Genomic DNA, 13,029 nt, shown 5'->3' on the forward strand with positions numbered 1-13,029 from the left:
TTCCCTACAGAATTGTTTCAGATTAGCTAGTTTTCTTGTACCCATTTCAATTAATTTGTTTTGATAAGAGTTGCACAGGAATAGAGATAATTAATTTGCAGCTTACAGTGTGATATATCGCAATATATTTTTCTGAGTCATGGCTGTGACATTTTGTTCATTATTTAACATTGCATGATTCACCTTTTGGTCCAGATAAAAAAAAGTGCTGTGTCCTACAGAGTTTACTTATAGCTTCAAACAGAAGTGGAGTAAACCATGCCACTTACAATAGGATTAATGCACAGAAGAAAGCTGTGCGTTGCACTAAAATTTTGCATCATTCAATGAAGATGCATTTGCAGTGTGGTGAAATATTATGTTTTGTTTTAAATGTGTTTATCCAGACACAGTTTTTTGCTTATCTTGGTGATGTGAGCTGAACAAAAAAAAACAGGAATAATGTTCCTGTGAATCAGCTTTGAAAGCATTGGAAGAGAGTTGTATGTAAAGCCAGGTAGTTGCGAGAGAAATAACCAAATATCTGTAAATACAATGCGATGCATCTAGTCGGAGAAATTGTTATTCACAGTTAAAGATAAAAACTTAGGTGTATATGGTCTTTGAAGAATAACTGACTAAGACTTTGCACTTAAAGCTAGACCCCAGTTATATTTTGTGTTACTCGCTCTCAAGGCAACAAAACCATCAATTTCAATGTTTAAAATAGTTTAAATTCTTATATAGATGCAACATCACCTTTTCCTAGCATAAACTGAAGACAAACATTAGAGTGACAGATCTGTCTCACAATCTTCAGAACCAACATACAGTTTGGGGAAAACCATCTATAAGGCTAATTAAAGTATAGTGGTTTTACTTTTGTGTGTGTACATTTTGATATCTTTGCTGAGTCTGTCCAAAACTCAGTTGGGAAATTTGATACCTGTCCGCTTTGACTTGGACTAGGACAAATGAGGTTTGGTTGAGGCAAGAGCAAAGAGTTCTCAAAATCTACGATGCCTATGGTAGGTGACAATTTCTGTTTATCACTGAACTGACTTAACTGTAGTTTCAGAGCCCTGCTTCATATGTCCTTACTAATCCTAGGTCATCCAGTTACGCAAACAAGGAGGAATTTCTGAGTCCTGACAAACAGAATTCCTTACGATGTGTCGTTACAATGACATGTGCTGTAATTTACTTGCATCTTTTTTTCATAGAGAAAAATGTATGGCTTAAAGGTGGAAAGAAGTATAAGTTTTGTAGATTAATGGAAAATAGCAAACTTATTTTTTTCCTTTCCTTGATGTGGAACATTAGGGCATTTTGACAATAAATTATACCTGTCAGAATGGGAGCCAATATGTAATGTTAGCAATCAGCTAAGAGGCACTTCATATGGCTTGGCATTAATCATACTGTCAATTTTAATTCCATGGGCATCCTTCTTTCCACTTTGCGCTCAGAATTTATTTCAGAGCATGATCAAAGCTCTGCTGTTCATTACGTTCAGCATTAGCTAATTTGGCTTTTGGCAACTCTTCTCCCAGTTCCTATTAAATGCTGGCCATAAATTGAGGTAAGGGTTGTGCCAAAACATTTCAGGATTATCAAATGGTAACATAGAGTTGGGTGCATTATCATGCTGCTTTCAAGACTGTTGGGTTACTGCAAAATTAACCATTAGCAAATACTTACAAGCTCCAAGGCAAATTTACACCTACAGTGCTTTTTTTCATGTCTTTTGAATTGACTACAGGATGAAACAAAAATCATGTCTTGTAACATTTCTGAAATGCTCATTTGTGTGTGTTGTAGCTTTATAGCGGCTTCTATAGAGACAGTTTTGCAGGTGTGCTCTATCATAAAATACTTTGGGTCAGAGAATGTTATGCTGTGTTGTTTATAAAACAAGATTATTTGGGTAACAGTGTTTCCCAAGCTGCAGTCAGAAGTCCATGTACAAGACTGACATCAGAAGTTCTTTTATTCAGATTTTTTTCTTTCAGCAGATGTTTCTAGAACCTGCTGAATGTATAATTTTTAGTGATAGCTGCAAAAATGACTATTTGCCTGGAGAGAGGGGAAAGTGTTGCTTGGGTATGCAAATAAACAGCCTACCTTACCAGCCCTTGCCTCTCTTTTTTCATAGTTCAATCTTGAAAAAGTAATCTGAAAATAGGCTTAAAAATCCCAGTGTAAAAGATCTATAAAAAGGCTTGAACAGATATGTAAAGGATGAGAAATAAAGAACTGGTGGCTTTTTTGCAACATCAAATAAGTTCATGACAAAATTTCTATAGATTTCCATGCTGCCTCACATCTTAATTGTTATTGTTGGAGAAAACGACAGAGAACAGTTGGGCATCTAAATCTTTTCAAAAAGAGTAATAAAATCAGGTAATGCTTCCGTTCATTAGTGACTGAATATGATGTATAACAGCTGTGGTTTAAACAATAGTAAGGAATAATCTATAAATAATGAGAAAATTTGTTTTTAAAAAATATTGAATTACTGGAAAGTACGATGGTGCCTTAAGCAAAAAAAATTGTCATGAGTATGCAACTGATCTGATTACTTGTGCTTTCAAGTTTATTAGCATGTGCATTGGTAGAATATTTATTTATTTAACATATTGCCCCTGTTGATTTATGTTTAAAGTTGTAGCTGGTTTCAATGCTTCCTTAAATAAGGCTTTCCAAGAGCAGGACTAAGTTTCAGAAGTAGGACTGGCTTGCTTTGCTTGCTTTCCAACTGGTCTTGTAGAGCTTTTTTGAAAACAGAACGAGAACAGAAAAATATGTAAAGGCAGAAGAAACCGGTTCCCTTACAAGGAGGTGATGTTTGCAGTATTTTACTTTATTTTTTGCTTTGCTTAACCCATTGCTTTTGCAGTTACTTCCTGGAAACATGAGCACAGACGCTCCTTCCTTAGAGATTATCTTTACCTTTTTTTTTTTTAAAAAAAACTTTCACATTGTCTTGTGTTAGTCTCTTGCTCAGGAGTGCTGGTCTGCAATTGACTTTTTTTCAATAGTGATAGTATATGAGGCAACTGTAGTATTTAGAATAAATTTACCTCTTCTGAAAGAAACTAATTCAATAGTCTTGAGGCATAAGGCCAAGACTTGACTGGAAAGAGAGGTGTATCAGTGCTACTAGAGGCTGGTGCTGCTAATGTGTAACAGTAATAAAACAAACCCCTGTTCTCATGCTGCAGCTTAATACTTGGTTTTATGATTGAAATAGACCTCAAAAGTGCCTGTTAACGCCTGGTGTCTTTTTCAGCGTAGATTATAACTTGTGAGGGTTTTATAGTAGATTGGTAATAAAAATACAGACTAGGATTTCTGTACTCATTAAAACCATTTCAGAAGTGTAAATGTAAGGAGGCCCTGCAAGCTGGCATTCATCTCTTCAGACAGGTGGATTTAGTACAGGTCACATCCTACCACCCCTCGGAAAAGAAAATAGGTGTTGTGATTCAGCTGTTGCTTTTTAAGACCCAGATTCAGCAAATGATCTGGGCATTATTTTTTAATCTACTTTTAAGCCTGGGCTTAAATGTTGTTGTGAACATAAATATATTTATAGATATGCTTAAAACTAAACATAAGCTTAAATATTCTGTTGAGCGGGGCTAGATTTCACAGACATGCTGGTGCAGTCAATAGGACGTTGACAATTGACTTTTTACAAGGACGTGTAGTGATGGGACAAGGGGCAATGGCTTTAAACTGGAAGAGGGAAGATTTAGATGAGATCAGGAAGAAATTCTTCACGGTGACGGTGGTGAGGCAGTGGGACAGGTTGCCCAGAGAAGCTGTGGATGACCCATCCCTGGAAGTGTTCAAGTCCAGGTTGGATGGGGCTTTGAGCGACCTGGTCCGGTGGAAGGTGTCCCTGCCCAGGGCAGGGGGGTTGGAACTAGGTGGTCTGTAAGGTCCCTTCCAACCCAACTATTCTATCAGTCTATGATCTGCTCTTACCCTTCTGATGGTCTACGAGATGTTCTCTCAGAAACGTAGCTATCGGTTTTCCTTGGGCAGCATTTGCACATGTGTGTGTGCACACATGCATGTGTTCATCATCTAAGATTATAAATGGACCAGATAATGCTGTCTCTTCTTACACTTTCTGACATGTTTTGTAATAAGCTTCTCTGCAGTTGCATCTATCTCAGCCACGTTTTAATGAGGCAAGCTGAAACTTGCCCTACTGATGGGCTTTTTTCAGTTTGGAGTTTTTTCATTTTTACATAAATGCCCTCCTCCTTTTAAGAAAGGAGAAAAATATATAAATACAAAAATAAAATAAATATAGACTGTTTATAGGTATATAAAAATAAGATTACTGTTCTGTTGAGAAGACACATTGTATCTGTGCTCTGAAGTAGCAATGTGAAGGTTGACAGGTGGCTTACTCTGATCTAAAGAATGTGCTTAATGATGCTTTGGTGGGAAAACTGCCCAAACATGGCAAAGATTCAAATTTCTGAAACATTTTTGGTTTATGTGCTTTGTAGAGACTTAAAGGAGCGCAGCAGGTCTAAGTGCATGAAGGTTTCACCTGTATGAGTATATTCCAGTTGAGAGCTGAGACGGACTCCACTGTGCTGGAGTGGCAAGAGGCATTGAATCGGAGGGGCAGGAAGGCTGCGCTTCGGTCCTGGTGATTCCCTGGAGTTTTGGCAGGGAGGAGGAGAAAGCTTATTCTGGCTGAAATGAGGGAGAGATGGTTATGGTGGTTTGGGGATAAGGGGGGGGGGTAGATGGAGCACGCAGGTCGTGGCAGGCATCTGGACTGTAAGTATGTGCATACCTATGTCTGGGGGAAGAGAAGACAAAGTCTCAAGCCAAATGGGAGGTGTAAAGAAGCCTTGAAATAAGACCAACATGAAATAACAATCTTTTTATCACTCTCCCCAGGATTTTGGACATGTCTGTGGGTAAAATGAAATTTTGAAAGGAATATCAGAGGTTTTTACTAAGGCAGATTCCATTCTCATTTTACAAAAATTCCATAATAATATATGGGATATGAGGTTTTAAAAGCAGCATTTATCGGAGTAGCAGAAGTAAGGCCCTTTTTAAAGTCTCTCAGCTGTGATGATTCTGCTCCATTAGCAAGACTCTAATGAAGCCAGTTCAGTTTGGTTGTGCTTTCTTTTTATGTATACTGCAGAAATATTTGCTCATAAATTTATTTTATTGCTGTCTATTAAAGACAATTTAATTTAATTGAACTTCCTGAGCTTTATGGAAATTTTTCTTTGCCTGTATTGCTCCCTTGACAGAATTATTTTCCACTTTACTTCTGCCTTTTTTTCTACTTTCAGAAAGACACAAGACCCTCAAAGCTAAAAACTGAAAGACAGAAATTTATTTTTTTTTTGGTCTGTTCTTAGTGTTTCATCTTAGCTTAGTTTAATGTCAGAATTCTGTGATCCGGAGTGCTAGCAAAGAATCTAATGATCTCCCTGCTTTCTGCTCTGACAGCAACGTGATCTTGTGGTGCTACTTTCCTTTACGTTTGCAACGACATTTTGTGTGTATCAGTAGAGAACAGAGGTTGAAAGTGCTGTGCCATTCTCAGGTGCTGGCTCTTGTGTAGGGTCCCTTAATGCAGTTAGTAACCAGTGAGCATCTTGTTTCCTAGTATGTACTGGTTCTGGGCTGGACTAGGTCCAGATTTCTGCTATTAATTGAAAGTTTTTCTAAATATTAGGTTGTAAAATAGGCTTTTCATACAAAATTTTATTAAAGTCTCTCCAAGCTGACGTTTGGCACAGGCTTTATCAGCTAACCGGCAGCAGAGCTACTTCTTCCCTCCCTCCCTTTTTTTTTTTTCCAGTTGAGTAGATTTTGACAGGAATTGCTGCAGTAAGACCACTATAGAACTCAAATTAGCTGTTCAAAATGCCAGGAATTTAACCCTGATTTGCATTTTCTGTTTTAGAAGAGACGAGGTTGGGGACCCACTGCTGCAAAATACAGCTGCTGCTTCTGCTCTTGTCGGTGGCTTTGCAGAACAGAATAGTTCTTCTGGCTCTCTAAGCACCTGGCACAAGCCCACAAAGAGTTTGGCATTGCATTTATCAAGGGGGGGAAACTCATCGCTGTTTCTCTCTGTGCCCATTTGGCAGGTTACAAAATAGGAGGGGACTTTGCTGTTGGCATTGGAGAGCTTACAGCTTGTATGAATGTTATCCTGGGTTTTGCTCGCAGTGAAATAGTCCTCTTGGGATCGTGAAGGGCATGTTCTTGGAAACACCACCACTTTTTAATGGTTGCAGTTAGAAATAATGGTTGGGTTTGTAACCTGATTTAACAAAAAAAAACCCTCAAAATTAAAAACCAAAACCAGCTCTATGAAGAAATTTTGCTGTTGGACAAATACGTTTGCACTAGTTGTATAGCAAATTTGGATACACTTTCATATTTTCTTTTTATAAAGTTATTACTAGTGTTAATGTAACTTTATACTATGAAAGAAAATTTTGGTGTCTATTCTGGTGATTTATACTGTACTCTTAAGACATTTCTTTTTTGAAAACAGGGGTCCCCTTTTTGTGGATCTGACTTGCAGGGATTATACTAAAACAAGATTAAGAAATCAGTATGGAATAGAAATGATACAATGAACACAACTATTCATCTCCTCATTTTTTTCTTCAATTTCTCTTGAAAAACTACTTACACTTTTAGTCAAATGGCAATTCCAAAGTATGATATAAACTGTTAATAAAATTAGATAGGTTTTCTTTTAAAGAGGTTTCATGAATTGTATGACCCACATTCTTCGTTTCTGCCAGTTACCTTCCTGATCTTATTAATTTTGCTCATGATTTGCAAATAGGAACAGCTGGAGAAGTTATCCAAGGGATGTCTTTTTTTCAGGTTCACTGGGAGTTAGGAGGTGGAATTGAACTGAATTTGCAGTCTCTTAAGTCCCATCTGTTTTCTGAGGTCACAGTCTTGCACGCAGGGACATCCCACGCAGTTCTGAGCACTTTATGACTGATAAAACTTTGCTTTGACGGGAGGGAAAAGAATGTCAAAAAAGCCATTCTGAGGTGTAAAACAAAGGTCTACTTAACCCAGTCACACTTTTTTTTTACAGCAGCCCATGGTGGATGCCTAGGAAAGAGGATGACAGCAGGGCAAACAGAAGTAGTGACTTTCCCCATCTGTACTCCAACTTTCGAGCCCTTTCTGGCTTGAAGGCTTTCTGAATCAGAGGTTCTACCTTCGTGTTTAAGGCTGTACCCTTGTGTTTGCAGGCTATGAGTTGTGCTAGCCTGAAAACTGACTTCTGTTCCCATAAAGAGCTAGTTTGTGTCGAAGGCATTTTTCAATTCACGTGGGTAACAGCTAACAGCCTATTGCCAACTCCCCCCCCATCTCTGGAATGCTGCTGAACTGCTAGGACTCTGGTTAGTTGATATAACAATAAAACTCACCTCATGATGATTAAAGTACTTAAAGTAATTAAAACACATTGCTGTTCTAAATCTATTTTTAAAAACACAGTGTTTTCCAGGATTAACTGCAGCATTTTTATTGGTTTTATTTCTGATTTCCCTGGATGTTTTTCTAGTCCTTCCTCACCCTATCAAAAATGGGAAAAACTTAGTCAGTCGCATTTTTATTGGTTTTATTTCTGATGTCCCTGGATGTTTTTCTAGTCCTTCCTCACCCTATCAAAAATGTCAAAAATGGGAAAAACTTAGTCAGTCTCTGTCCTCCATAATATGATTTACATGTCCCTGAAATGATTTTGATTTCCTAAAAATTGTTTGGATTTGGAACTACTTTGAAGTCTCTGTAAAGTTACTAACTTGACTTCTGTTTTCAAGGCTCTTCAAGAGGCAGTGACTGAAGAATTACAGTTCCAAAATTTTATTGTCACCTTTAATATGATCAAAAAAATAGATTTTTTTTTTTCTTTTGTTTAGCAAAGTGAGATGAACCCCAGTCCGAAGGACTTTGGGCAGCTGGAAGCTACATCGTGTAATGCTGAGTCTTTTTTTTTTCCAACTGAAATGTACCTTCTAACTTTTCAAATAAATGTCCCTGTCCAAATCCCTCAGTTTCCGCTAGCTCTGTCGCTCATTTGCCTTAAGCATAAGATTTTACCTTAATGCTGTTACCTAGTTTAGAGTTAGTCCACATTTATCATCTTATTTTCCTGTTTCCAAACCAAAATTTTATCTGTAGATTAGTTATTCCCCTTCAACCTGTGATTCCTTATCACTATATTCTGCATAGGAGTATTGTTTGTTGTATTTTTTATTATCGTCTTCAACATTTTACTTTTTTTCCATTTAAGAGATCCCTCCAGTGCTAGCTCTGAGGCATGTTTTATTGTTATATATTTCTATCATAAACCTACATTGTTTGCTATCCTTGTTTTTGCAAGAAAAGTTCCTTGGTAGCAGACACTATTAAACTGAGTGGGAAAAGAAAATTTGTACAAGTGGGAGAATGATTTACTGTTGACATAATTTTGGTTTTTTTTAGTAATGCAGTATTACCCATTGCATTACAGTGTGGACTTGCTAATTGCTTCGTTAACCTCTTAATCTGTGTTCAGGTTTTCATTGATGCTGTATTAGCATTGCATTAATTTTCGACCTTCCTTTCACTTCTTGAAGTAAAGTATTATTCCTTGTGCTGTTTGTTTCCTGGATCTACCAGCTATTTTTCTGTAATATATTTTTTTAATAATAATTTCATGTATGGCTCTTTGCTGTTGCTCTCTTACTTGTTAATATTACCTGATTTCTTACTTTAACTCTTATTTAATGGACTTGGCTTATTTAGAGTTTCAGTACTGCTCCTGCAAAGTCTATAGTGTTTTTGCTAGCTTCTCGTTCACGTAATTCCAGGATCTCAGGGATTTTTGGTCTGTTACGTTGTTATTCACGTGCCCAAGTGCATGAAGATCATATAGTTCAGCAAAATGTATTTCAGAAAGGAGTACTGATCTCTTCCATTTTATAAAAAAAAAATCAGGGAAACTTGATAAGTAGCTTGGACATGCAATCTACATCTAGGCATGTTTATGAATATCACTGTGTCAGTGGAACTTAAGCATGTGCTTAAAGTTAAGCACATATATTTAAGTGTTGCTTTAGATTGATGAGGGCTTTCTCAGCTAGGAGCAAGTTCCTGCTTGCAAATGTGCAGCATACTGTTAGCTCAGCCCTTGATAAAATAATATTTAACGCCACTTGTGCAGATGGTATTTATAGTTGATGTAAATGAAGAAACAAAACCACTGACTTGCCAGTTTGGCAGTTGTTTTTTTTGTAAGATGCAGGGAATGGTGCATGTTTAAGTTGAAGTTTAAAGACTGGTCGATGACTAGGTTTAACAGAACATGCTTGTTTTCTCTTAAATAAGATTATAATCTTTTGTCATAAATTATGACTAATTTGGCATCTTAAATGTGGAATTTTTCTCCATCTCCTGGAAAGTTTCTGTTCATGACTGTGCCACTTCTTTAAAAATCATTATTTTGTTTTGGTCTCTTCTGATGCTTTCTCAGGAGTGCTTTTAGGTTTCAATAACTTCTCTAACACAGAAATTCTCTGTGTGTTCATATTTTTCACAAAGTACTTGTTTCATTTGTATCATGACACATATGTGTGCGTGCACGTATGTACAATTTCATCTAATTATACGCAATTATATTTATATATGTGTGTATATAGATGTAAAAATTTTCACTATGAGACTGTGTGCTGGGTGCCATGATTCAATTTCTATGCACCAATATGTTTTAAAAGCTGTTGTTTTATCTGGAATCATGAATACAAAATTGAATTAGAAATTTATAGCACATAGTGAACATAGGATTTTTATGAAAATAAGCCAAACTATACGTGTTTATATTGAAATTATGAATGACTCTAAATAGAAAAAATATGGAGTAGCTGAGGCTTGATGTTGTTTATAATATGCTGTATTATATATGTCACAAGAAATAATTGTTTATACCTCTATTACTAAAATTTGGAAATAGTATTATGCTGTTCTCTCCATGCTTCAAACTCGGTAAAATTCTATAGAACAATAATTTTCTTTTTACTTTTTTTCTAGCACTTGCTTCTAGCAATCAAGTTTATCATGGCATTTGTAATTCCGGATAAACCAAAAGATATCCAGATAAAACTCGCCAAATTGGAATTTGAATCTCTAGAGGCTCTCAAACAACAGGTAAGAGCAACTGACACACAGACCAGTGAAAAACGTTGATGGCTTGAAGGAAAGATAAACTGGGGAGATTCTGCTTTTGGTTTAGGTAGATAAATACATAAATCCCGGGGTTTTGAAATTCCTATTTTGGTTGTATTAAGATGAGCTAACTAAAGCTCTTCTGCATTGATCCCACAGGTTGTGGTGGCAGAGCTGGGGTGGCTGAGTGGGGTGTGGAATGGTCACTGGTAGTGTACAGCGTACAACACAGAGTATTAAATAAATAGAAACCAGCACTGATTTACTTCTACATGATGGGTTGTAAACTGTAGCATTTAAGATACTGCTTCATTTTCTGTTAATCCCTCACTGTGTAAGAAGCGGAGCAGAAAGCTGGAAGTTTTAACAGATTCATCTGTCCTTTCAGCCCACCAGTGTATGTGAGTCGGCACCAGGAAAGTGGTCTGCCTTTTCAGACAGCTTGAAATTCCTGGTATGGCTAGTAATGTAGTGACTTGTAATGTCTCTTGTCCTTGTGTGTGCAGACACACTTTGTTTATCTTGTCACTTTTAAAGGACATTGGGCTCTATGAAACCTCATTTCATCCCCCGGAGGGGTTTGTTTTTGCAACACTAGGATTTCTTTCATTGCTGAAATACCATCACAAACAGTTAACTTGACTCTAATATAAACAGAAATTGTAAACAGGCTGACTTTGTCTGAAATAATTGTGTTGAGAACTAAGTATGTATGAGGGAATGGTAATGTTGCCTTATTTTACTGTCCATACAATATACTCATTTTATTGCATAAATAAGGTATATTTTACAATATACTTAACAAGCATTCCAAAGCAATTTATAAGAACAAGGAACAAGATTCTTCTAGGGAGAATTTCTGTTTTAACAAATGATTCCATCGAGTCATGGAGATTACAAGAGATGAAGAATTGTATGGGATTAGCTTCAGGACGATACAGAGATTGTACAGACCTGGTTTTGCAATGGCAGCGTTCTTTAGGAGTTTCTGACTGTACCATGCTGGATAGGATTTCTAAGCTAGTTTACAGATCAGAAAAAAAACCAGAACCCAGCAGCTTGGAGCTGCAGAGACTGGTTCACCAATTTATTGTTAGCTTCGATATTTTTACACTGCAGTGCATGGTTTTACATGAACATGTTCTTTGTGTGCACCACATGCAGATATGTAACCTCCTCTAGACTGTGGGGTTTTTTGTAGAATGGGAGGTTACTTTTTAAAACATCTACCATAGCTGCATATGACAAAACGACCTCTTAATTCTGGACAAACTGAGCCTGTGAACAATGCACTGCCTTTTCTAGTTAAAACCCCACAGTTTTGTGTGATACTAGAACATTGCTATTGAGGTCAGCGCTGTCTTCCGTAATCAGCCATACCAAATAAAATCCAAATTACAATTGAATCTAATGCCTGATAGTTTTGTTTTGCTTTCCTCAAGTATGTCAATGTGAAGTTTCCAGGAGCTGGTCATGGATCTCATGTGCTTTTTAGGTAATATTAAAAGGAACAGGACTACATTTTTATTTTAGTTGTTCATTCTCTGTTTTCATTTTGTAGACAGGCAAAACTAGGTCATCCACTGGAACCTTAAGCTCAAGTGAATATAGTCACCTTTGGTTATAATGTGCCAACTGGAATATATACGGAGTCTCTTTCACTATGAGCGTGCATGTCAGCAGTTAGGACTTCATCTCCTATCCTTGCATCTGCGCATTCCATACAATAATATATGCCTGATTCCCAGTTCTTCAGGGTTGTTTCATTAATTCAGTGGTGAAAAGTTCGTCTGAATTTCAGTAAGAACCAGAAGCCTGGCAGTTCTCACCTAATACTTTCAGGCTTCCTACAGGATCCGGGAAGAATATTGGCTGGTTTTCAGGTGCCTTGGTAGGTACTTTTAACACAAATATCTGCCGTCACCTTTTTAGATTTCCTCTGATGGATACTGCGCTATGTATCCCGTAGACATGTAGAGACTTGGGCTTTTTTTTTCTGGTGCCTTAGTTTTTAGAGTGAAAAATATCTGCATTTAAAAGTAATACATTGGCAGTTCAAAAAGATACTGAAACATTTATTTTAGAAGCATACCTTCTAGTTCTTCCTATTGTTACTGATAGTCATCATGGTAATTTATGCTGTATATCTTACTTTCAACCCAAAAAGAGCAACAAAATCCCCCAGAAAAAACTCTTTTAAAAAACAGACATAAAAGTCTGTGGTAAATGTGTTGTGGGATCACATGATATGGAAAAACTGGTTTATATACTTTTGTGCAAGTATGCATCACATTCCTCTCTTGATGCTATCCAGACATGCATGCCGTTGTGTTTTATCATATGAGCTTTTAGAGTACTGCTGTCTTGGGATGTAGCTATTAGAAGGGTATTAATGCTATCAGACTGTAAACCTCTAAGATGCCAAAATAGATTATTAGACTCCTTGTATTATGCATGGAGAGAAAAATCTCCTAATACAGCTGCTTTCAACAGTTGTATTGATTATGCTTGGGATCCTTAACTTTAGACAGTGTGAGCACCTTTACATTTTCATTAATGCTATGCTAATTGGTTTTTAACCTGGTGCAGTGGGAATGTAACTGTTCTCTGTTCAAATCCATTTGAAGACTAACTTAGTGTCTACTTGAAAGGGATTTTAGGGAATACAGTGTCTCAGCTCCCTAACAGAGATGGATGATCGTCATTAGAGCTTGTTAAAACCTCCTATATGGTGAAAAATGCCATAATTAAAAAAAAAATCATTTTATATTGGAATGATAATCTTGTTTTGAAGTTCTCAAACTT

The 13,029-nt window shown here is 36.8% G+C and overlaps 1 protein-coding gene across 1 annotated transcript in view; it reads left to right on the forward strand.

Annotated features, from left to right (window-relative positions):
- ANO10 (anoctamin 10) overlaps positions 1-10,206 on the forward strand; it is a gene marked incomplete at its 3' end in the record, with an annotated part of 81,290 nt that extends 71,084 nt beyond the window's left edge. Inside the window, exon 11 of the mRNA XM_009701914.1 lies at positions 10,090-10,206. Within this exon, the coding sequence (XP_009700216.1) occupies positions 10,090-10,206 (117 nt within the window). The remainder of the gene's footprint in view (positions 1-10,089) is intronic.
- Between the last annotated feature and the right edge of the window lie 2,823 nt (positions 10,207-13,029).

Source organism: Cariama cristata, unplaced genomic scaffold (genome assembly GCF_000690535.1).
Source record: "Cariama cristata isolate BGI_N322 unplaced genomic scaffold, ASM69053v1 scaffold2506, whole genome shotgun sequence".
NCBI classification, from domain to species: domain Eukaryota; kingdom Metazoa; phylum Chordata; class Aves; order Cariamiformes; family Cariamidae; genus Cariama; species Cariama cristata.